This window comes from Stegodyphus dumicola, chromosome 2, assembly GCF_044657685.1.
Source record: "Stegodyphus dumicola isolate Sdum_Otavi_A_Nest chromosome 2, ASM4465768v1".
Classification (NCBI taxonomy): Eukaryota; Metazoa; Arthropoda; class Arachnida; order Araneae; family Eresidae; genus Stegodyphus; species Stegodyphus dumicola.
In genome coordinates this window covers 285,434,133-285,458,365 of record NC_140769.1, presented here as the reverse complement: position 1 = coordinate 285,458,365, position 24,233 = coordinate 285,434,133, and the positions used below count along the sequence as shown (strand labels likewise).

Genomic DNA, 24,233 nt, shown 5'->3' with positions numbered 1-24,233 from the left:
TTTTGTAAATGCCTCGTAAAATATACGTATAAATATAAAGATTTTCTGCAGTACTTCAGAATCCTAAGTATGTGAAAAGAATGCATTTTTAAACATTTCAATTTAACGGAATTAAATGCTATACTTTTTCCAGAACAGTTTTATTTGAATGTTTTCGTTACACATGTTCGCTTTTCACAAGTTTTTGTTAATTACATTAGAAAAAAATTTTAATGCAATTCGATTTTATTCGCTTAAGGATTACAAAAATTAGGATGAAAGTTTATTGCATTATTTCTTTTGTATTTACAGAGTTTCTTCTTGAAATACTTTTTCAAATGCGAGATGATTTTTATTAGCTTTTGAGGAAACGTTCAAGTCAAAAATCAGAGTCAATTTATAAACAATACTCTGTTCGCTTCATTTCAAATTAGAGCAACTTTTATTTCAATATTATCTTAAATATTGCTGATTTCCATTTATTTGACAAGATATGAATATATCCGAAAGGGAATAAAAAAAGTATTTTGGAAAAGTATTTTAATATTTAAAAAGTATTTTAATATTTAAAAGTCGTAACTGAGTTATTATTAAATGCAAGGAAATGATTCTTTTAATACTTATCAGATTTTTTACCCTTAATTTCAACATTACATGTTCAAAAACTCTTCTTTTCTACTTAAATACATATCTCATAGAATTTGCTTTACAACACTTTTTAACAGATTGTTTTCCAGTGCGAACAGTTCTTGCTTAAATATTTTTATGAACGTATTTGTCAATAGAATTTCAATTTATGTTTAGAACTAAATGTTAAGTTGATTATATATTTAGATAAAATTTACAAACATAAATTTAGATACATTTAATAACTAGATTTCTTCAGAGTAGCTTTCACAGGAGAGTTTATGAATGAATAAATCCTTCATTTCCAAATATATTTATAAATAAATACTTGCGTATTTTGTTAAAGGTAGATACATGCTTTTTGTAAGGATATGTATAAATACCCACATATATTTTTCATTTTGGCATATGCAAATTTTTAATTTCTGCTCATTTACTATATTTTTCGAGTAACGTAATTTACAATAATTTGGTATATACCAGAATTTTTACATAAAAATATATATAGAGAGAGATATAAATAAATGAAAATGACATGCATTTTTTAATACCCACTCAATGGTCAGTTTTCCTTCAAAATTCCTCCACGATGGCATCTATCCCTTTAGGCAGACAGACCTTGCATGCCTTACCCTTATTTAATAAAAATTTAACCTGGTCTGCGTCCCTTATTACAAACATTTTAGGATGCATAATTTTATATTTACATATAACCATAAAGTTTCAAACTTTTGACTTGAAGCACATTTTGGGATACATTGTCAATTTTAAATTTCTATTATTAATATTAATATATTTTGGTAAGCATTCAATACCTCTCTTAGCGATTTTAGCCAGTTTAATAGTTCTCTGATAATGTAATAAATAACTATCCATTTCATATTTGAACATTAACCTCACTGTCATCACAACGCAGTCTTGATTGCCTTACTCTGCATAATATTATTTCATTTTTTAAAGCAGTTGGAACAACTAATTGATCTAAATTTATAAACAGCTGAAATTTATTAATCTAGAAGGGGCAAAGTATATATTGATATACCGATTAATGACATTTATGATCCTTTTTTTTAATGTCTTGAAACTGCTTCAAAAATAGACTAATACTGAGGTATAAGTATTCAGTAATAGATAATTTTTCATTCATAAATTTGTATTACATTTAATCAATTAAAGATGTTGCTAAAAAAAATTTAAAATGAAAGAACTTTGTTTTTTCCTTACAAATCTGTTAATCACTGACCGTAAAATAAGTTTTGTATACAACAGACGCATTCAATTGTTTGCAATATTTTTGCAAAAATAAGCGAGCTTGAACCTGTAATTTCTGGGCAGAAAAAAACTTTATGGGAAACATTTAACAATCTGTAATGGATAAGAGGGCCATTCACGACCGGACCTCCTTCGACAGGATACAGTTTTCACCACCGTTCACCCTATTTTCAAATTCTTAATAGGTTGTTTTGATGATGTGGCACGTTCACACGGTCACTTCATATGAACCACACATAGTACTTCCGTAGAACTAGCAAATGTTTCTCTTCTGTTTCACATATTTGTAAAATTGTGTCCAATTTTACACAAATGTGTGGTTACAAATGATGGAAAAGTTTACTTAGTAGCATATCAGCCTACATATTTATTAATTTTGACGGATTACAGGATTTGATGGTAATTTCATTTTTAATGAATCCAAAGTGATTACTTTTCAGTTACATAAAAGTAAAATGACGAGTTTAAAACGAGCAACTATTAAACCTCTCCTCTAAAAATTTTTAAAAAGTATGTTACGATATTATCTGGAGGCCAAAAAAAAAAATGTGTGTTTTAAAAGCATTTTGATATTTAGAAGATAAAAGTAGCGAATACTCTATTAAAGGCATTGAAAGATTTCGCCCTTCACCACTTAGCGATAGCGGCCGAGCGGTAAAGACGCTAAACACTGGTAGTTCGGTCCAAGGTTCTTGGTGGAATGGCAGAGTTTTAATTATTTTCGCCAAAAACATTTTAATTGTTCAGAACTGGACTTAGGAAATTTAATTGGAAAAATACATCATCGTAATTTGTTTCTGTTTTTAAAAGATATTGGCTTTTATAATAGATTTTAACCTGTTTTTTAAAAGATATCAGCTTTTATCATAGACTGTAATCTCTTTTTACCTAAGCTAGAAATTTTTACAAATGACTAATTGCATTGTTACCATTTGTCTGGCGCAGATAACCTTGACAGGTTTTGTGCCAAATTACAATAATCCAATCCAATCGGTCCGAGGTTCGAATCCCGCGAACGGGCTGGCTGCATGGGCGTTTTCGTGGTTTTCCCCATGTGTAACGTGTATACCAGCCAGTTTCCCTTAGAAAGTCCTCCCCCGAAGGAATCCCTCCCTTAGGCAGATAGCCCTCATGCGCTTTGTCATAATTGAATAATCCCAGAATCCCACTTAGCGATAAGGAAATTGAGCTTTAAAATGTGTTATAATTTTGCAATATTTTGACATTGTAAAGGTAATTGTTAAGGTAATTTTTATTCTTTACATGTAACATAAACATTTTGTTTACAAAAATCTATATTTTTGTAGTCCAGTAGCTTAGAATTTTATAAAACAAATTCATAATTTGCTGTTGCATTTTATCGAAAAAGAACCAAGATGTACTTTTTTCATAAATGTTAAACTATACGAAATGCTTTTGCCCATCCAACAATGAATGTTTCTTTTATGCAGAAGTGTACCCGATTTTCTATTGGTGTAGAACTGTCGTGTGTGGAAATACTGCAAAAGAGCTGTGAAGAATGCTCTGGATGTAAATGAAAAACACCCTCTCTTGAGGTCAAAGCATGGAGGCCCTGCGTCAGTCGTAGTGCGAGGTTGGCGCCTCCTTTTATTCTTACCTCCATGGGCTAAACACCCAAAGACTATTTGCTTCAGGCATTAAAGACTATTCGCGAGGAGGTTTGAGAAATATTGGTTTATATTTGCATGGCAAAATAGGGTAACACTACACTTTATGCAATCGGACTATTTCAGCTACGAAAGCCGAAGCATTCATTACCATCGTTTCCTGATTTGGCCACTAACCCCTTCGCGCCGACTGTCACGTATACGTGCCAGATGATTGTTCCATTCTCTACCGACTGTCACGTATTTGTGCCAGTACTTTGGAACGTTTTTCAAACTATAATTTCTGCCACAAGATGGCACTGTATGTCCATATGGTTTCAAATACATGTAAATTAGACCTTCTACTCGAACTGAGAGAAGCATTACTCACATACACGTGTTTTTGGTTATATAAACAAACGGGGAAATAAAAGTTTCCGAATGGCGTGATTTATGACGTCTCTTTAAATCGCACTTTATTCGCACGTGGTGGTTGTTTACTGTAAGTAGAGAAGTTTTATTTGCTCTAAAGCGTTGGGTATTTCGGTTTGCAGTTCAGTTTTTAGAAAATAATTACATCTTGTTAGACGTGAATTCTTTGTTTTTACCGTTACAATGTCGAAGCGTCGAAAATGTTTAACAGAGCATGAAATAGCAGAAATGATGCAAAGTATTTCAGATATTGATTCTGAAATTCTGATATTGATTCTGAAAGATTAACTGAAAGACATTTTCCAAAACTTTGTTCAGAAGAGACTGATAAGAAAATGAGACGACGATGCTTCGTTTGTTCACATTCCCGGAAAAATCCTCCAAAACGGCAAATGAGTTATTGCGATTGCAAGGAATGTAACGTAGGACTGTGTGTAGATCCCTGTTTTCAAATTTTTCATACGAAAAGAGAATTTTAAGTGATATATTTAGTTTTCAGGTGTATAATGTTAAAATTCATAAAATGAATGGTGAGTAATTAAAATATGCATTTAAACAAGAAATAAGGTAATTAAAGTATATATATAAAATATTTATAAAGCCGTTTAAATACTCTGTAGAGCATTATTAAACAATGCGTTGATACTTCGGAAATTTCATGGATTTAGGCTTAGTAGCAAAAAAGCCCCCGGCCCTGGAGAGACGCTCGCGTAAGACACTGCCGGCCTCAGCGATAAGCGCGCGTTTTCGCTACCCGGCTCGAAGGGACTAATAAGCAAAAGGGCTTGTTCTTCCCGACCAAAACACTTTGAGCGTGTGGTGCCGGTGTCCTCTAAAGCAACTGTTCCTTTAAGCAACTAAATTTAATAGTGCATTTGTTTCTCTCACTCTTATATGTATAGTCATTATGTTTATGGAAGCAGAAAATATGAAAAATGAACTAATCTTTTGTCTAGATACCTTCGGATATCTAACTTTACTTGTTTTCCAGTTATATCGCGGAGGCATGTACCAACCTAATAGCCAGATACTGGTGGTGATGAATTATCGTCCACCACCTTTTAGTTCAAACGTCACTGTAAAATTATTAAATTTTTCGAAGCAGAAAACATGATCTACGCCCTTGCCGAGACTTTAACTCCGGACCTTCCGAATACTGGCCGGACGTACTTGCAATTATACCACGAAGGCATACAGTAAGGTGGGAGAAAAACCATACATATAAGTCAAGTGACGTCATTGAACTCGACCGCTGGGAAGAGTTGTTTGTTTACTGACATTGCAATGAATCGGATATGGTAAGGAATTCGGAAGTTATTTAATAATGAATCAAATCAGTATTTTATTGCAAATTAACTTTTCAAATAAGAAAGCGGAAATTAAAAGAAATAATTTATAAAATTCTTATTTGTTATGCTTACAATTAGTTTAGATGTAGCTTTCTTTGTTAACCCTTTGTTGCATACAAATAATCTAGAGAAGTTAAACGAAAATGTTTGTATTTTTACTACTTAAAATAACCTTAGTAATAATAAAAAATCATTAATTTTATTCAAATTTCGTTTTAAATAATGGCCACAGTTTGTTCACTACAGTGGACAACATGCATATAGTACGTACATGCATACAAATCTCTTCTTCATTAATTTACGGTCATTGCATTTGAAATCATTTCCTGCCTTGTTGGCAGAGATCATTACCATCTTCTAAATGGTAAATCTACAACTGTCATGTACATACAGATCCTCCAAAATACCTTCATTTCGTCGATTGGAATTGAATTCATTTTGCTACGATTTGGTAACCTGTACCTATTTGATTTAAATGTTAAATGTCCTAGAAATTAATTCCTTGCCAAACATAAACATTTCCAGTGGTGTTTTGGCTTGATAAGCAGTACATTTGGGTTTCTATTCACTCTTTTTGGTAGATCTTTATCTATCCACTCCACAATTTTCTGAAACTGACATTTAAAATAAAATATCTAAAATTCCTAATTATGAATAAAAAATGGCAGTATAACGAAAATGTAAGTAGCAGTCATTTTCCAAATAGCAGTGCTTTACTTAGTGATGCTATACAGCCATCTAGTATCGACAGTTGAAAGTTCTAATAACATAGAATGAATAAAACAGGAATGGAATCTGTTAAGTCATTTACAGAAGAATAAACAAATTTAAACTTTTGTCTACTAGAGTGGACATGATGCAACAAAGAGTTAAAGTTGTCAAGTACTCAAATAGCTGATGTCCTGGTTTATATTTGCAGTAAATACCCGTGCTCGATTCCTTAGGATGGAATCAAGTAGATTCATAACTTATTTCTCGTGATTTCATAACTCGATTCTTGATTTCGTAACTTCATTCTCGTTCTTAACTTGTTTAGAATAACAGGAGACAGTTTGCCTTTGAAAGTTTTCTTTATAATTCCCGAGGCAGGTGTTCTCCAAATAAATTTGTCCTATTAGCAATCCTGTAAAGAAAATTAACAATAATTAACTATCTTATAAATTATTGATAATCAGTAGTCCCTTAAACTGAATAGTTGATTAAAAGTATAACCTTTCGTAGTTGATCTGTCTAGATTAGCATTTATTTATTGTTCAAACTTTCAAAAAAACTCATGGTAGGAAAATTATTTCATGGACAAAGTTAATCTTGTTACCAACATTTGTCAACTGAAGAGGTACGCCAATAAATAGAATCACTTGATGTGAAAAATGTTAATCAATATCACCATAACGTGGTTATAGGCAACATGAAATCATAATTATATATATTTGAATGATTTTTAAACTTCTAAATTTTCATGTTTTATGTGCATATGTGACTCATTTATGAAATTTAAAATAAGGCAATAAAGCAAATTTAAATTGGCGTTATTTTTAAAAGCCTAATTTGAAAGCCTTTTGGAAAATTTTATGAAACTGACATTTCTTTTTTTATCTTCCAATTGCATTTTTGAAAAATTAAGTTTACATTTCAATTTCAGGGTATTATATGAATCTTCTGAGCAATCCACAGGCACCCCAGAGAGGTGGTACAAGGGCGTGGTTAATAAGTCCTCTCTTTTCAGCGACTGGTCGAACAAGATGTTTATCCTTTTATTATTTCATGTACGAAAGATCTATAGATCCTGCAGGACCGAGCTTGGGCAGTTTACGAGTCCACGTGAAATCCGCTGCAGGAGAGGCTGGAGGCAAGGTCACAACTTTGTGGAGGTTGCACAACCATCAAGGCCAAAGATGGCAAACAGCTAGAACGCCTGTTGTCATGGGATCAGACAGAGCTGCCCCTAGCAGTCCGTACCAGGTAAAATTTAACCTAATAATACAATCTGGACAGATCAGAACTTGTGCTGATGATTATCCAGAGTTTTTTTGTCATTTGGTATAAGCCGACGCAGAACAACCACACGCTTTACATTTTATACAGGGTGCGGCAGGGAAACTACCTTCTTTTAAAAATGAATAACACAAATAGTATATGCGATATCAGTTTGTTTTCCAAGGTATAGAGAGACACTTAAAGATTTTTTTATTACGGTTTAAAAATAGTATCATTAAGGTGGCCTCCGTTCTGTTCAATGCATTAAAATAGTCGAGGTTTAAAGTTTCTTTCCATTTTTACCAGGTGACACGTGAATGCAGGGCCCGGACACCTGGACGGCTTAATATGACAAATCGGGTGTCGTCCGGTATTAAATAGGTGCTATTTAGAACAACGCAACCCTATCGACTTCCTGAGAGGGCTGCATCGGGAATATATTAATGGAGAATATGAGGTATTGATGTGGCCAAACAAGGGCGTGTGCATATATATGCTTCAGTATACAATTAATAAAAAGTTTCATACACAGGTACATTGGTGGTATAGGTACATTGGTTTAAGTGATTAATGATATAGGCAAACAATAAACACTTATACATTAAAAGAAATGAAGCACTGATAGTGCAACTGGCGCATTAATGCAGAAGATGACTATTAATGAATACAGGTAATCGTGTGTCATCCTGTATGACTATACATAAACTACTAGAAATGATATGCATAAACACATGCGAATGATGGCAATAAATGAAAACACATAATCATGCATTATTCTACTGGGCTATGCACACATCAATAAAAATGATACATACACACCTATACGTTGACAGAAATGATACATTGAGAATGAAAATTGTGTATCAGTGTAAACGATGACAATTAATGGTTACACGTATTTTCGTGTATTGCCTTACTGGGCTGTACATATATACGGGTATGTTGTCGATAGCAGCTTGAATATTGTTCTTCAACTGAGCCGGGGTCTTTGGAAGTTAAAGATTTCAGATAGGCCCACAAAAGGAAATCATACGGGGCTAAATCAGGCGAGCGCGCTGGCCACTGACGATCGTCTTGTAAGGAGATAAGGCGTCCAGGCGAATGTTCTGTAAAACATTATGGTCCAATGAATGCGTATTCTGGACAATGCACACCAAAGAGTCACACGTTCTGTATGGAGGGACTGCTTATGAAATTCTCGGGGATTCATGCCACTCCATTATCGGATGTTTTGCTTAATGCATGCTGCAACCGGAACGATGAAAATGAGCCTCATCGCTAAACACAAGGGCATCATGAGGTGTATTGTGAAGAACTGCTTTGCATGCATTTTTCCGTGAAAGAAAATCGCGCGGATTAAGTTTTTGTACCACTGCCAATTTATACGAATAAAAATGCAGTACGTTAAAAAGTACGACTCCACGGAGAATGCGCGTTCCTATCTCGTCCACTGCATGATCGGTACTAAATCTACATGACATGAAACTTTAGATACCCGCTAGATGGCGCGCGTTTCTAATAAGAAAGTTTCCCTGCCGCACCCTGTATTATTTAATTGCCATTTTCATGCAGTTTAAATGATTTAATGAAGGGTATGTTTAAATATCAATTTAATACAATGAGAGAAACTTATTAAAAGGGGGGTATCTACCCCCGTTACATAAAATAACATAATGCAATTTATATAAGTAGTGTGTAGTAGGATTAACACATAAAAAGCACAAAAAACATAAGTTAGCAATAAATAAGTCAACATAGTTATACACAATGAAAATACAAGCATAAGAGCGGACAGGGAATTACATGATCCAGGGGTTGAGTATTGCTAGTGGACGGTTGATATTAGTAAGATCATTGAGAACGTAGTTGGCAATTTTAACAGCAGGATTGTTGATGGATTTTTGCTTTTCGTGAAATCTTTTAGCTATCTTGTAGTAATGAGATCTGAGCAAACTAACTCCCAGTTCCTCGTGAATTCTCCGATTTCTTATGTACCATTGTGAGTGGGTGATTTGCGTGAGAGTGCAACTTTGTGCAGTTTGAAGTTTTCTCCTGCAGGTTTTGTTTGAGTAGTCCCATACAGGGCAGGCATAACAAAGTAATGGACGCAAAATGGATTTATAAATGAGTAACTTGTTATCTATAGATAAAACACTCTTTCAGGCAATGAGGAGGAGCATTTTATCTTATTTCGCCTATCTTATTTCGCCTATTTTATTTCTATTTTATTATGCCTTTTTTCGGTGTCGAGGTTTGAAGAAATTTGCCGAGTGTAGCAGATTTTGCACGAAATACAGGATTCAGAAGCAGATAGTTTATGTAACTGTTAATGGACAGTCAAGATTTATTCTAGCATCCGTATTTATTCAACCAAATGTTAGTTCAGGAGATTTGAACATGTTCTTTTTTAACGCATTGAATATCCTGACAAGACATTGTGAGACTGTTTTATCAATCGAAGAGAGATTCTTATAGATATTCCTATTATGACTGTAGACTATTTGTCTATTATGATAGATATCCTATTATGATAGATATCCTATTATGATAGATATCCTATTATGATAGATATCCTATTATGATAGATATCCTATTATGATAGATATCCTATTATGATAGATATCCTATTATGATAGATATCCTATTATGATAGATATCCTATTATGATAGATATCCTATTATGATAGATATCCTATTATGATAGATATCCTATTATGATAGATATCCTATTATGATAGATATCCTATTATGATAGATATCCTATTATGATAGATATCCTATTATGATAGATATCCTATTATGATAGATATCCTATTATGATAGATATCCTATTATGATAGATATCCTATGATGATAGGTATCCTATGATGATAGGTATCCTATGATGATAGGTATCCTATGATGATAGGTATCCTATGATGATAGGTATCCTATGATGATAGGTATTATGTAGATATATTTCTATTGTTACTGTAGCTACTATTATAACTGTAGACGTTTTGCCTATTATGATAAATATCCTATTAATGATAAATATTATGTAGATATATTTGTACTATGATTGTAGACCGACTTCCTATTAAACTGTAGACTATTTTATCAATCGATAAAAATATTACTGGTAAGATATATTCCTATTATGAGAGATTTCAATGAAGACGTCGAACAAAATGGAAAGGCATTTGATTTTATGAAATGTTACTTCCATCTCAATATGATACCAAGTAACTACCCAAATACCACTTGGTAATTCATTTATAGATTTAACGTTTACTAGGAATACAAGTCATCATAAATTAGGCAAATTACTTCTTTTTATCATCGACCAGTTTTACATAGCGTCATTATGAATGAATAAATTTAATAAGGAAAAAATAAAACGATAAAATTTGTACGTGAAAAACCTTTTATTTGTTCTAAAACGTCCTCGCACTTCTATTAGAAATCCCAAGAATTAAACGCAAGTGACTCTTTAAACTAAGAGAGCCTACCTCATACAAAGAGTTATTTTCAACTTAGTTTCTCTTTTTCTCACGGTATTTACACGCCTTTCTAACTAGCCTTATTTTTCAGATTATTATTGAAGGTATTTGGGGCGATGGAAGGGTTGGTGTTATCGCTCTAGATGATATCAGCTTTTTTGATGGTGACTGTTCTTGTACGTATCATTTTATTTGTTAGAATAATCTTACTAAATGATACAAATATTCATATTATTAAAACATTTTTCTCTTGCAGCTCATCCTCTGAAAGCGACAGCAGTTATTGGTAAGCTTCTTAGAACATTATTTAGCTTTTTTCTCATATTTCTTATTAAAATTATCATTAAAGAAATAGGCTGGAAGTAAATTATCAACCACAGTATAACTTACTAGGATAATTTATAGAACATCGGCGAAATTGAGTATTTCGTATATATGTTACTGTGAAACACCGAAATCTGGAGAATGTCGATTTTCACCGGTGAATGTCAACATTCACATAGTCGCTTGGTGTATGTCCGAAATATTTTCCAAATACCCTTATTTCTGACTTACACCGGTCAATGTCGACATTCACCATGTACTAATGGTGAATGTTGAACATATAACAATATTATATTTCCTTCTCCGTAATTCATTCGCGAAAAAAACGCACTGGAGACTCAGAATAAGAACTTAAGAATATAAGAACTTAAAACACACAGTACATTCAAAATGAGAAAGGAAAATAATAGAAGTTATAAACTTACCAAATTATGTGATTCAAATCTTATTTATTGCAACGACTTAAACTATTATGACACTTTGAATTGCACAAGAGATCCTTGCTTTTACAACTGCATTTATTTGTGGAGCACTTCCTTTTGGAATGGCAGCGTGTACATAGACTCCTCTCTTTTCGACCTACACCAGGGCATATCTGTGATTGTCCACATACACCGGTGAGGGTCCGAATGTACAAGAATGTAAAGAAATATTCGATCTTTCACCGACGTATTTGGTGAATGTTAATATTCTCCGCTGAAAGTCGACATTCTCCAATTTCGGTTTTTCACGGTAACATCTACACTCCTGGCCATTAAAACTGCGACGCCGGGAAGGAATGACCTGACGAACGTCAAAATCACATGAAAGGAAGAAGTAGAGATATGCAAATGATTAGTATTTCAGCGACATCTAAAGCACTGCATAATAGAAAAGTTGTGTAGTGGATTTCTCAATCGGAAAGTGCTTTGTAAGGTTGGAATTTGCTCAGAATATCTTGTTATGCCACGAATAAGAAGAAATGCTTACCAGCATGTTTCGAAATTCGATAGAGGCAGGATTATTGCCTGTCGAAAGTGTGGATTATGGTTCCGTGATATCGCCGATCGCATTGGTCAACATCCAACCACTGTCATGCGAATGTGAAATGAATAGATTGCTGAGGGTCATGCTGAACTGCATGCAGCATCTCAACGTCCTCCCATGACTAACGCCAGACCTGACGGACATATTGTGAGGTCAGCCCTGCAAAACAGTAAGACCACATTACGGATCATTAGTTAGAAAACGGGCATATTTGCAGCACGCTCAGTATCAGCTCGTAAGGTGCGTCGACGTTTGCAGCAGCGTGGATTATCAGCAGGGTGACCATTATTTCGGCTTTCCTTGACAATGCAGTATATAGAGAGAGACCTCGACTCTGGTGCGCCAAGCGACAAAGCTGGCTTCAGGCGTGGCATAGTGTCGCTCTTTCAAATGAGTCCCGGTTCTACGTGCAGTACTCTGTTGGCCGTATACGTGTCTGGAGGCTCCGAGGAGAGCGCACGTCGCCTGCTTGCATTCGATAGGGACTCTCCAACTGTTGTGATGGTTTCGGCAGCCATTCGGTTTCACGACACGCACATCTCTGGTTCGGATAGACGGTAATTTGAACGCCAGATGGGTGCATTTCTGACATCTTACGTCTAGTGTTTGTGCACTATCTTCGAGGACCCCCGAACGCCATCTTCCAACAAAATAATACAAGACCACCTGTCCCACGTCGTGTTCTGACCTAATTGGGTACGCAATTGCTGCCCTGGCCTGCATGGTGTCCAGATGTGTCACCCATTGAATATGGGTTGCTGGAGAAACTGTCTCGCCACCCCTCTCCGGTTGATGAAGAGTGGTATAGAGTTGAAGCAGCAATGAATGAGTTGCCCATTTCTGTCATCCAAGCCCAGCTCAACTCCATGCCTAAAGCAGTATTGGCTGTTTTAGCTGCTAGAGGTGGCAGCCGTCTCTACTGATTTCGCACCTTTGTAAACCTCCAAAATGCTTACAAATTGAATGATTTTGTCTTCATGCCATACTGTTTAGGTACAATAAATATCTTTTTTGTATTTGCTTTCCTTAATGGTGTTGCAATTTTAATGGCCAGCAGATTATGTGAAAGTTTACATGCAAACTGAAGCACTTGAAAAACGTTATTTTTGGCAGATTTAAAATCCTTAATCATTTCAGTCTAACCCTATTAGAGTTTTCGGTACCTCCTAATTATAGCGGCCTCTATAATTTAATCACTAATCAACCAGGAGGTAAGTGCAGCGAGGTATCTGGGTCGATTTGCAATTTAATTTTGGGGGCTGCTGTAATAAGGATGTACTGAATTTTCTTTTGTAAAATATTCAATGTTCAAGATAAAAGGAAGTTTTTGAAAAAACAAGGATTTCGTTCTACTTTGACGTAAAATATAGTTGCACAGTGAAAGCTGATCTTTGCGTTTATTTATTCAGTTATTTAGTCGCTTTTTAATATGGCTTTCATATGTATAAAATGGCAGGCTAGCATCTCCTTCATTAATTCATATAGCCAAAGAAAAGTATTAGTCTTAAGAAATTAGAATTTAAAATTAATTTTAATTATTAATTAGAATTAATTAGAGTTAAAAAAATTATTGATGTCATTTTTGTCTTTGAAATAGGGTAATCTATTTTTATCATTGACTTTATTTTGTGAATATATGTTTTACAATAGTGAAACTTTTTATTCTAATATAAAGCTGATTTCGTATGTTGAACAATTTTTATTGAATTTGCATTTAGATAAATTCTAAGGGCTGCAGATTAAATATGGATCGTAGTATTATTAGTTTAAATGTTATCCACGTGATGGAACGTTCAGAAAGAAATTAAAAATAAAAGTTTAAATTGTTAAATAACCTTCAGTCTGCATGTGTCCTGCACAAAAACGTACATTCGTGAATTTATGTTCGGGGTATTCGTAAAAAGAATATTATGAACGAGAAGCCGCGACCAAAAAATGTATTAAAGGAACAAGTTAAAGGAAAACTAATATTTTCATCTCTAAAATCTATAAATGAAGTTGTTGTTGTTTTCAAAGGTAAGGTGTTCCTTTAGAATGTAAATTCTGACGGTCGAATAGTGTATTAACCCTTAGCACTCCGCACGTTTTTGTACCACTGCCTACCAGCAACTCCGGCACATTTTCGCAGCGGAATGCAGCATCTAGAATATCTGCATACATCTCTTGTAAATATTTTACCAAAGAAAGGGATGTGACTATTCTCCTTAACTGACCAATAATCCTGCATATTCGCCAGGGGTATCTTGCCCGTATTGGTAATAACTTCAATAAAAGTCCAAAACTCATCCTCTTCCATCGCACGCCACGTTTTCCAAATAGAATCAATAGATATTTATTTATTCTTTAGAACTTTTTCTGCGTAATTGTTGGCTTCTTTTATAATTTCGTTTACCAGTTCGTTTGCGAAAAATAATTTGAAATATTGCGTCGGCTGTACAATATTTGTAGGAATTTTGGTCTAGTGGCCTTTGGCGATACACTAAAATGTATTCTATCCGGAATATCCAATTCTTCCGTGACATCGCGCCATTCATCTAAGTCTTCGGCGACTCTTCGCTTTCACTTTCAATAACTACCATTCGTCGTCTGTTTGGTAGTATAATTTCGGAACCACTACTTGAAGTGTCAAAATTATAATCAACATTGTCTTCCACAATATCTTCTGACAATGAAAAATCAAACACATCTTCACTATCACTCAACTCTATATTCTCATCACAATAATTATTTTTCTCCGTGTTGCTATCCATAAAATGGGTCAAATAATGTTTCAATCGTAACAGTAGCGAGACTGAGCACGTTTTAACTACAGATAACAATTGCCAACGCCGACGACATCTTAAGCCTAATCATGCTAAAAACATTGGGCTTCGCAGTGGAGCCTACGGAGTTACGGAACAAATGACGGACGGCTTCTTAGCGGAACCAACGCAGCGCTAAGGGTTAAACTCTTAATCATTAAATATGTTTCAGAAATGTGATTTAACGGATGCATTTTAAATTTGTTAAAATCAATATTTTATTACAAAATTTGATTAGTTTCATATTACTTAGTCAGATTATTGATTGTAAAATACACATCTTCTATATCCCATTTTCCAAGAAATCGAGAATTTTAAATCCTACTTTTTGGGTTCAAGAATTTTTAGTGGTTTTTTTAATATAATTATGAAGTAATGTGTAACTTTGTTAACTGTGTGTATGTAATGTATAACTTTATGTTTATGTAATGTTTAACTATATTTCTCATGTCTTACGTTATTTATGAAAAGATAATCAAAGAACAAAAGAAAAGCATTCAAAAGTATTTTTTTCTTTACTGCTGTTTATTTCCTCAGGTAACTGACAAATACAAGGCTGTTCTCGCACTTTTTAGACGATTTTCATTGTATTTACACAAATATTTTACTCAAAATTTTTGCGTTTTAAATATTGTATTTGATAAACTTTATTCTTTACTATAAATTTAAGAGACATCAAAGCCTTTTTTTAGTATCAGAAGAGATGTTTTATATAATTCCTCTTGAACATCGTTCCAAGGAAAGTTTTTAGGTTGACGTTTGGATTATCCGCTTTCTAAAAGTGCAAAAATCCACGAAGAGATTTCATTTTACACCAGGATAATGATTTAGTATTGATATGAGTGAAGGGTATGGTTTTAATACCTGTATCTTGTAGTGATTTTTCCAGGAAATTAACAGTGGATTTTAATTTATGGCTGTTTGCTTTCTCTTAAAGCAGTTGTACCTTTGCAACATTCGAAACTTTCCGTTTTTCCACTTGGATATGTATTTGGAAACAATTTTCTACTTGATGCCATTTTTCCTTTCTTGTTGACAATATTACCTACCTTACCTTTAGATATAAAAAACCGTGGCTTTCACAGTGTTTTTTAATAAGTACACTGCTGGCAATTAAAATTGCAACACCATGAAGGGAATGAAATACAAAAAAGTTATTTATTGCACGTAAATAGTATGGCAGGGAGACAAAATGATTAAATTTGTAAACATTTTGGGATTTTTATAGGGAGGGGTGCGAAATTAGTAGAAACAGCCTTTACTCCGTTAGGCATGCAGTCAAACTGGGCTTGGATCACAACACTGAGGGGCAGAAAGCTCCCGAGCTGAGGTACATTGCCAAACGAGATTATTGCCACCCTACCCATGAAACAATCTACCATGTTGCGACCCAACAGAGCAAGGGCAGACAAGGCATTGCCAGTACGGTCCCTGCCGAGCCTTACTCTGTCCCGAGAGCCCTCAGGCCTTCTGTGAAGTCTGTTTTTCTACCCCCGTGGTTGAGACCGCCTAGGTACAGATCCTAACCAGTGTTTCTCAGGCATTCGCCTGAGTCAATCCCCGGGGGGAGGCTTTGATCACAGAAATGGGCAACTCATTCCATGCTGCTTGAAGTCTATACCACACTTCATCAATGGGTGACAGATCTGGAGACCATGCAAGCCAGGGCAGCAACTGAATACCCAATCGAAGAAGGTAAGAACACGACGTGCAACGTGTGGTTTGCATTACCTTGCTGGAACATGGCGTCTGGGGGATCGAAGTTAAGGCCCAACCACTGGACGTAAGATGTCAGAAATGTACCCAAATTACATTGGATCGAAACTACAGATGTGCGTTTCGTGTACCCAATGGCTGCCGAAACCATCGCACCAGGGGCAGGGCTCCTATACAAGCAGGCGACGTGCGGTCTCCTCGGACACTCCATACACGTATACTAACTAAGATTTTTACCGCAGCTCGTGAACTTAATCACATTCTGGGAACGGGAAAAATCCCGAAAGCGTCTCCCACCGATGACTTGAAACACTCCTGCTGGGCCCAGGGTCCCACACCCCCGAGACACCAACAATTTTATGGTACCCTCTATTAATCGCTCAACGATTAAAAGCCCACCGCTAAACACGGGCCGGTCAAGACCACCATCCCGGCCGGACCGAGACCACGGTGGGGTGGGAGATGGAAACTTAGGGTCGATGACCGGCCGTTAATTTGGGCTACCTGCGAGTCCTACACGGGATGCCCCTCTCCTTAGGCTTTTACATGGAATACCAAGGACAGCAGGGACCGGACGCTCAATGGCCCAGTTTGCTATTTGGCTACCAATACCCTGGTGGAAGGGACTTACACCTCCCGGCCCATGAAGAGCAAGTATAAACCTACCCCATGGACCATCGGGAACCGCCAAGTTCATAAATTATATACCCCCGTGGCCGAGATACACGTATACGGCCATCAAAATACTGCACGTAAACTCGGGGTTCGTTTGAAAAGGGGACATTGTGCCACTCCGGTTCCCAAGTTTCTCGTCTGGCGCACCAGTCTCGCCATCTCTCTCTATGCTGCATTGGCAAGGTAAGCGGAAATAATGGTCACCCTGCTGATATCACACGCTGCTTCAAACGTCGACGCACTTTGCGAGCTGATACTGGGCATGCTACTGGTAGAAACGTGCCCATTTCCTGACTAGTGATCCGTGATGTGCTCGTGCGGTTTTGCAGGACTGGCCTTACAATATGTGTGTCCTCTCTGGCGTTGTTCATGGGAGGGCGTTGAGATGCTGCATGTCGTTCGGTATGACTTTCAGCAATCCATTGATTCTATATTCGTATGACAGTGGTTAGATATCGACAAGTGCGAACGGTGATACCACGGAACGATAATCCACACTTCCGATAGGCAGTGTGGATTATCGTTCCGATAGGCAGAGCTCTTGCCTCTACCTAATTTCGAAACTTGCAAGTATTTCCTCTTCTTATTCGTGGCATAACACGATATTCTGAGCAAACTCTAATCTTACAAAGCACTTTCCGAATGAGAAATTCACTACAGAACTTTTTTAATGCAGTGTTTTAGATGTCGTTTCTCCCTCCTGGCAATGCGTTGAAATATTAATTATTTGCATATCCCAATATTTCTCTTTCATATGATTTTTGACGTTCGTCAGATCATTCTTTCCTGGTGTTGCAATTTGAATGGCCAGCAGTGTAGATACCAATAAATTTCTTCGGAAAGAGCAGAAACTTAACCTTTCCATTGCTTCTTTAAAAACCCTGTTCTCCGTGAAAACAACTGTCAAAGAGCGGACTACTAATTTACTTCCAAAAATATAGCTGCAGTTAAAAAAAAATTTCCTACCAGACTTTTTTTAGCCAAGCAAAATCGTCTAAGAAAATGTGCAAACAGTCTTTGTATGTTATATAATTTACACGTTTTCTAAACACACGTTTCGAATTAGTTTTAAATAAGACTAACTTCCATATTAACCGCAGGCGAATGCTCTTTCGACCGAAGTATGTGTGATTGGAAGAACAACACGGAATCCCCTCCTCCTCTACAGCAACTGGGAGACCATCGAACTACGAAATTCAGCAGACAAGACCAGCATGTGCAAGAGGGGCTTACATGGCGACTGGCGTCTGTCATTAGCAGACCAGCGAATCTTCAAGATCATACTTTCAGAGCTCCAAGTATGTTTGTTTATAGTTCTTAATTTAGATTAATTTCCGTTACATTTAGTTTATGCAAGAAGGCTTGCATGGCGACAGGCGTCTGTCGTAGGCAGACCAGCGAATATTCAAGATCATACTTTCAAAGCTGTGATTATTCTTAATGTAGATTATTTCCTTCACATTTCCATTACAAGGACGTCATGAATAGATATTAAAGTTATTAGCCCAAAAGGGAAACAAGTCTCGAATCGGCATTTTGCATCGAAACATTTAAATGCGTTGGACCACTTTTCAGATTGTTGCCACCAAATATTATCACCCTGCATTATATTTAAAAAAATTAAATAAGGAAGAATCTGCATGAATGTATGCATGTTTCCCGTATTGTGAATAAGCAACAGTACCTAAAACTATTAAGTTTTGAATAGCTTAGACCTCTACCAAAACATGGCCACCTGGAAGCTAGAATTTTGAATTCCAAATTAGTTTTATTACCTATTTCATATTTTGTAAAACTGTAACGAATATTTTGATTTACGGGCTCTACGATTTCAAAGCGAGCAGTGGCAACACCGTACGGAATAAAAACTTTCTACCTCCAGTGAGCGAGACTGTCTATCGTAAATTCTAAATACATTTCGTGTTGCGTAAGAACGTGATATTCAGTAAAGTAAACGCAAAAAACGTTAATAATAAAAAGACAAAGTTTTGTAAAGCCATATTAGTGTGCAAAAACTGATAGGCTGAACTGAGAAAAAAAGTGAAAAAACAGAAATTTATGCCAATAATTAACGGTGCAACGGTAGTTCTAAATGTATACTATTATAATGCTCTTAACATTTTGTAATTTTGTTGAACTATACATGGCATCAGTGCGAAACAATGCTTAGAAAAAATACTTAATAATAAAGCTAAAAAGACAAAAAAGGTAGGTAGGTTACGGAGGACTGGGACGCCTGGTTTTTAACAGAGGTAAACAGGCATGAGATAAACACCCTCCTCTAACTACAGCAAAAGCTCCCTGGAGCCCCACAAGGCTGTACCAGGAGATTTAGGTTGTCAGGGAAGTACGTGTCAGGAAGCTCCTTTCAAGGGCATTAGTAGGACTGTATTACAGACTGAAGAGGTAGGTTGTGGTGTTACAGATGGTAGGTAATTAAACTAAAAATACATTTAAAATGTACACACAAAAAACACATAAATGCACATAAGCAAATAATACACAAAACATAAAGCAGAAAATGCATAAACAGAGAACACATAAAACAGGTACATACACATTTAAAGCAAAAAAGATAAGTGGAGTACATGAAGGCTGGAGCACAAAGTTAGTGTTGGGCAATTCTGTTGTGTATAAATACAGGTACATCTTGCATGATGAATGATGAGTTCGTGAATACTCATGTGTGTAGGAGCGTGCAGTTATATTGCATTGATTATTGTAGCGTCACTAATAACGTAGATAAAAAACACTGATTAAAATAACACGAGGATTTTGTAGCACTAATTACTGGGCGGTGCCCCAGCAATTAGTGCACCGTGAGGAACACTGCATCGTGAGGCACACAAACGTTCACTAACACTGCAGAAGATGCTTGTTCAAATACTGTTGAAGGAATTACATATATATCATTAAGGAGGCATTGCAAATTTCACTAAAGATATGTCAAAGTACTTTCAGATTTTTATTATTGCCACTTTAAATTGGTGGGCAACGAAGCTTAAACACACAATTGTTGTGAAGACCAGATATTGTACAATTCGTTGGACTAGTCTGAGAGCTTATCATCAGTACACCAGAGCGTGGAGGCCGAAGTCTACTGACCATGTCATTTTGGCACGGTTGGCAAAGGTCTGTGCCCAATGCCGCGATGGTATTAACACGTTGAGCGTCGCGTCAGCCATCTATGGCTGACACTAGATTTTTCGTTTAGGCCGCGTCAGACATCTGTGGCTGACACTAGATTTTTCGTTTAGGCCGCGTCAGACATCTGTGGCTGACACTAGATTTTCCGTTTAGGCCGCGTCAGCTATCCTTGGCTGACACTAGATTTTCCGTTTAGGCCGAGTCGGCTATCTGTGGCTGCACTAAACTTTCCGTTTAGGTCGCGTCATCCGTTTGTGGCTGACACTAGACCTTTTCGTTTAGGCCACGTCGAACGCCGCAGGCTGACAGCGTGTAACATAATATATAACTATAAAATTTACACTGTTTTATGAAATTACACAAAATTTATTTAAAATTTACTTAGTTTTGATTCATGATTTGATTTTAATTCATTGGATTTCATTGAAACACGGTAAATATAAAAACGGTTCTCCATTACAGCTATTACAAAATGTGACAACACTCTTTTAGTCTTTCTACCAGCTTCTGTTGCATTTTTATCATAACATAACTTACAATATTTTCGTACTTCAGAGGCTTTTCCAGTTTTTCTTTGGAGTTTATGTTGTCGTTTTCTAGATATTCTTGCATTTTTGTTCGACGGAATGTCTTCTTTTTCACAACTTGTTGCTGTCTTCTACCGCGATACGAATCACTGGCCCTACAATACCAGCGCTTTTAAGCGAAGCGCGTGGCCTGAACTGAATTGCCTAGAACATACGTGGGGCGCTCAACGTGTTAATGATGCTGGAGATTGAATTTACCGCTCCTTTATGCGTTATAAGGAACCGGTGATAGGCGTTTCTATTATTTGTAGGCAGCGGGAGATGGTGTGCAGACGTCAAAGGACATTCAAATAAATAATGGTCTGGTGACCCACCTGATCCGCAGACACAGATATCGGTATTTGAGATGCTATGGCGATTGTAATAACTTGGAAACGGGCCGTGACCCGTGGTGAAGTAGGTGAGAGGTGCTACGGCAAAGAGTCGGTCGGTGGAAACTTCCTAGAGGTGGGTGAATGTCCATCTGCCTGTCTCGCATTCGGTCCACTCTCGTTGCCATTGGTGCATTTCTTGCTCTCGTAGGAGGCCCTTTAAATAAGAGGGGGCTGCAGGTACGGTGATAGATTGGGCTGCCGGGTTGGAAATTGCATCTTTGCTCAGCGTGTCTGCAGCCTCGTTGTCCTCATTATCCGCATAGGCTTTAACCCAGACCACGTTGAGATGGTATTGAGGGTGTTGCATAAGAAGATATTGGAGAGTGAGTATGAACGGTGAGACATGATGGTTCTCAAGTGCAATTAAAGCTGACAAGCAATCGGTATAGATATTTGCTTGTGGGATCTGGTTATCTATGAGATTTTGCACTGCAGCCGTAATTCCCAGCACTGCCGCCAGGAAGATCCTATTTTGAGTGTCAAGTTGTCCTTGCGAGTAGTGTTCAATTTTGCCATTCTCATAGTGCACAAATGCACAGCCTGCACTATTCTCCTGCTTTGAACCGTTTGTGTAGATCTGTACCCCGATCCGTGGTGCGTGTGCCGAGATGCGAGTCTGTTGCTTGCCGGTTGTGATATGGATTCCACTTCCTCTGAGAGCTGGATGGGTATGAACAGAAGTGGAGGGACGCACGAACTGGACTGTACTGTAGCTGGTATTTGCGAAAGTTGCATCTTGGCATAGGTGGATCAGTTTAGTGAAAGTTGCCTCCATCTCTGCTTTTATATGGAGTGGTAATATGCCGGCTAAAACTGTTGCTGCATTGGTGGCGGTTCTGCGGCTAACTTTTGGAATATGGTAACAGGTAGTTTGGCTACATTTTGGTAAAGCGATAAAGGTTACTAGCTAGGACTTTAGCTGTGTACATGGATAAAGTCAAGAGTGACATGGATACATGGATAAAGTCAAGAGACTTTGCTTAACTGCAGCGCAAAGGGGCGTTGTAGCGCTGTAAATTGCCTGATCTTGCGAGTTCCCATTGGCTGCACCCAGATCACTGCAGCCTATTAAGCTATTTTTTCTAAAACTGTGAGGTATAGCACGTTTCGGATGTGAGGATTTTGGCCCCAGTTGCCACAGTGCGAGAAGTGCGACAGTTTTATGACAGTGCGAGAAACATACATACATTTATGCAGATTCTTCGTTATTTGATTTCTTTAAATATAATAAAGGGCGGTAATATTGGATGGCCACAATTTGAGAAGTGAACCGACAGTTATAGTGAATTAACGCAAAATGCTAACACGAAATTAATAGTCCTTCCGGGCAATTTTTCCCTTCGGACAAAAAAAAGCTTTATTTTTTAAATCATTTTGAACTGCGGTTTAAATTTTAATTTCAATTTTATCCATTGAATGTAACTACATGTAAAAGTTTTAAAGTTGTTTTACTACCGCAGTGAAATTCAAGAAGTCGACAAAATTTAAATATGGCTGGTAAAACTCCTGTGTGGGTTAATTTTCTTGTGTATCTGCACTTGTTAATCGTACGTATGCTCATGAACCAATTGAAAGGTCCATTTTCTTAAAAGTTTGATTTTCGTAATGTTTTGACGGTTTCTGTGTTTTAAAGATGACAGACTTCTCACACATGCAGTGATAATCATATACAACGAATGCCATATTCTTTTACAACAATACATTGCATTTCATTGCTTTGATGTTTACTTAGAATTCGAACTTTACAAAACTTCGATTACCATTATGAGTTATCTGAAGATCGATCGATAAAAAGTTCATTCAACCATCACCAGGTAAGACAGTTATGACACAGAAGGACCCGAGTTCAAATCCCGGAGAAGGCATGGGTGTTTCTAAATGTGTAGTGTCTGTGTGCATTCTAATTATGAAAGATCGACAGAGATCGAGGCGATAGACAGACGAGCCAAAATTTTTCTGGAGTGGTAGGGGAAAAGAGGTCAGAGACCCTCGGACTCATTTCCCCTGGATGCTGGTTCCCAAGGCTCCTGCCAACGACAGGCACAATTTTGCTGTTCGCCAGGATGAATTCCTCGGACAAGAGAGATTAGTCACAACAACAAGGAGATCCACTTTCGGAATACGGACTTTGAATAAAAATTACGGCTAATCTTTGGAATATGGTAACAGATAGTTTGGCGACATTTTGGTAAGGCGATAAAGGTTACCAACTAGGACTTTAGCAGTGTACATGGATAAAGTCAAGAGTGTGCGCAATGCCATTTTTGTGCAATTGTGGGATTTTTTTTTAATTGGAAATAGGTCGACGTGTACATGGATGAGACCATGTTTGTGCAATTCTTAAAAACGCGGCAAGCAGTGGGCGATTCTGCACTTTCTCCCAATTTCGCACCTAATCTTCATTATTAAGCATTTTTGTTCCATAAAAGGTCTAGCATAAGCGTAATTTGGCTAGCAGATTGTTGGAAAAAAATGTTGAGTAAAAAAAAAAAAAAAAAAAAATGCCTTTACTTGGTGAAAACAAAATGGCGTCCAAACTAAAACTAGCAGGTTGCTGTAGCAGGGTTGGTCGCCAAATTTTCGCCGAAAAATCGCCAAGTTACCATAATCTAAAGATTAACTAAAATTACAATTGTCTATTGGTCGAATTAAACACCTCAGCTGGTTTAATATTGTATAGGGCAGGGACATCAAGCGGTGGTAGGCAAAGAAGCAAAATATTTTTAACCATTTAATTAAAAAATGAATACCCGAAATATTCTGTTTGAGTTTTTTTCTCTAACACTCGTAAATTTATGCCTTCAAGAGTGGTGTGGTGGTGGTAGTACTTTGTAGTGGTGCTACTAAGGGTTTTCAAG

At 36.7% G+C, this 24,233-nt stretch overlaps 1 protein-coding gene across 5 annotated transcripts in view; it reads left to right on the top strand.

Moving 5' to 3' along the window:
• The window catches only part of LOC118204559 (MAM and LDL-receptor class A domain-containing protein 1-like), a 149,080-nt gene that overhangs the window by 109,328 nt on the left and 15,519 nt on the right, over positions 1–24,233 (top strand). For all 5 annotated transcript variants that reach the window (XM_085812244.1, XM_085812242.1, XM_085812240.1 and 2 more), the window contains 4 exons: positions 6,909–7,228; positions 10,817–10,901; positions 10,982–11,011; positions 18,368–18,565. In XM_085812244.1, the coding sequence (XP_085668370.1) occupies positions 6,909–7,228; positions 10,817–10,901; positions 10,982–11,011; positions 18,368–18,565 (633 nt within the window). The remainder of the gene's footprint in view (positions 1–6,908; positions 7,229–10,816; positions 10,902–10,981; positions 11,012–18,367; positions 18,566–24,233) is intronic.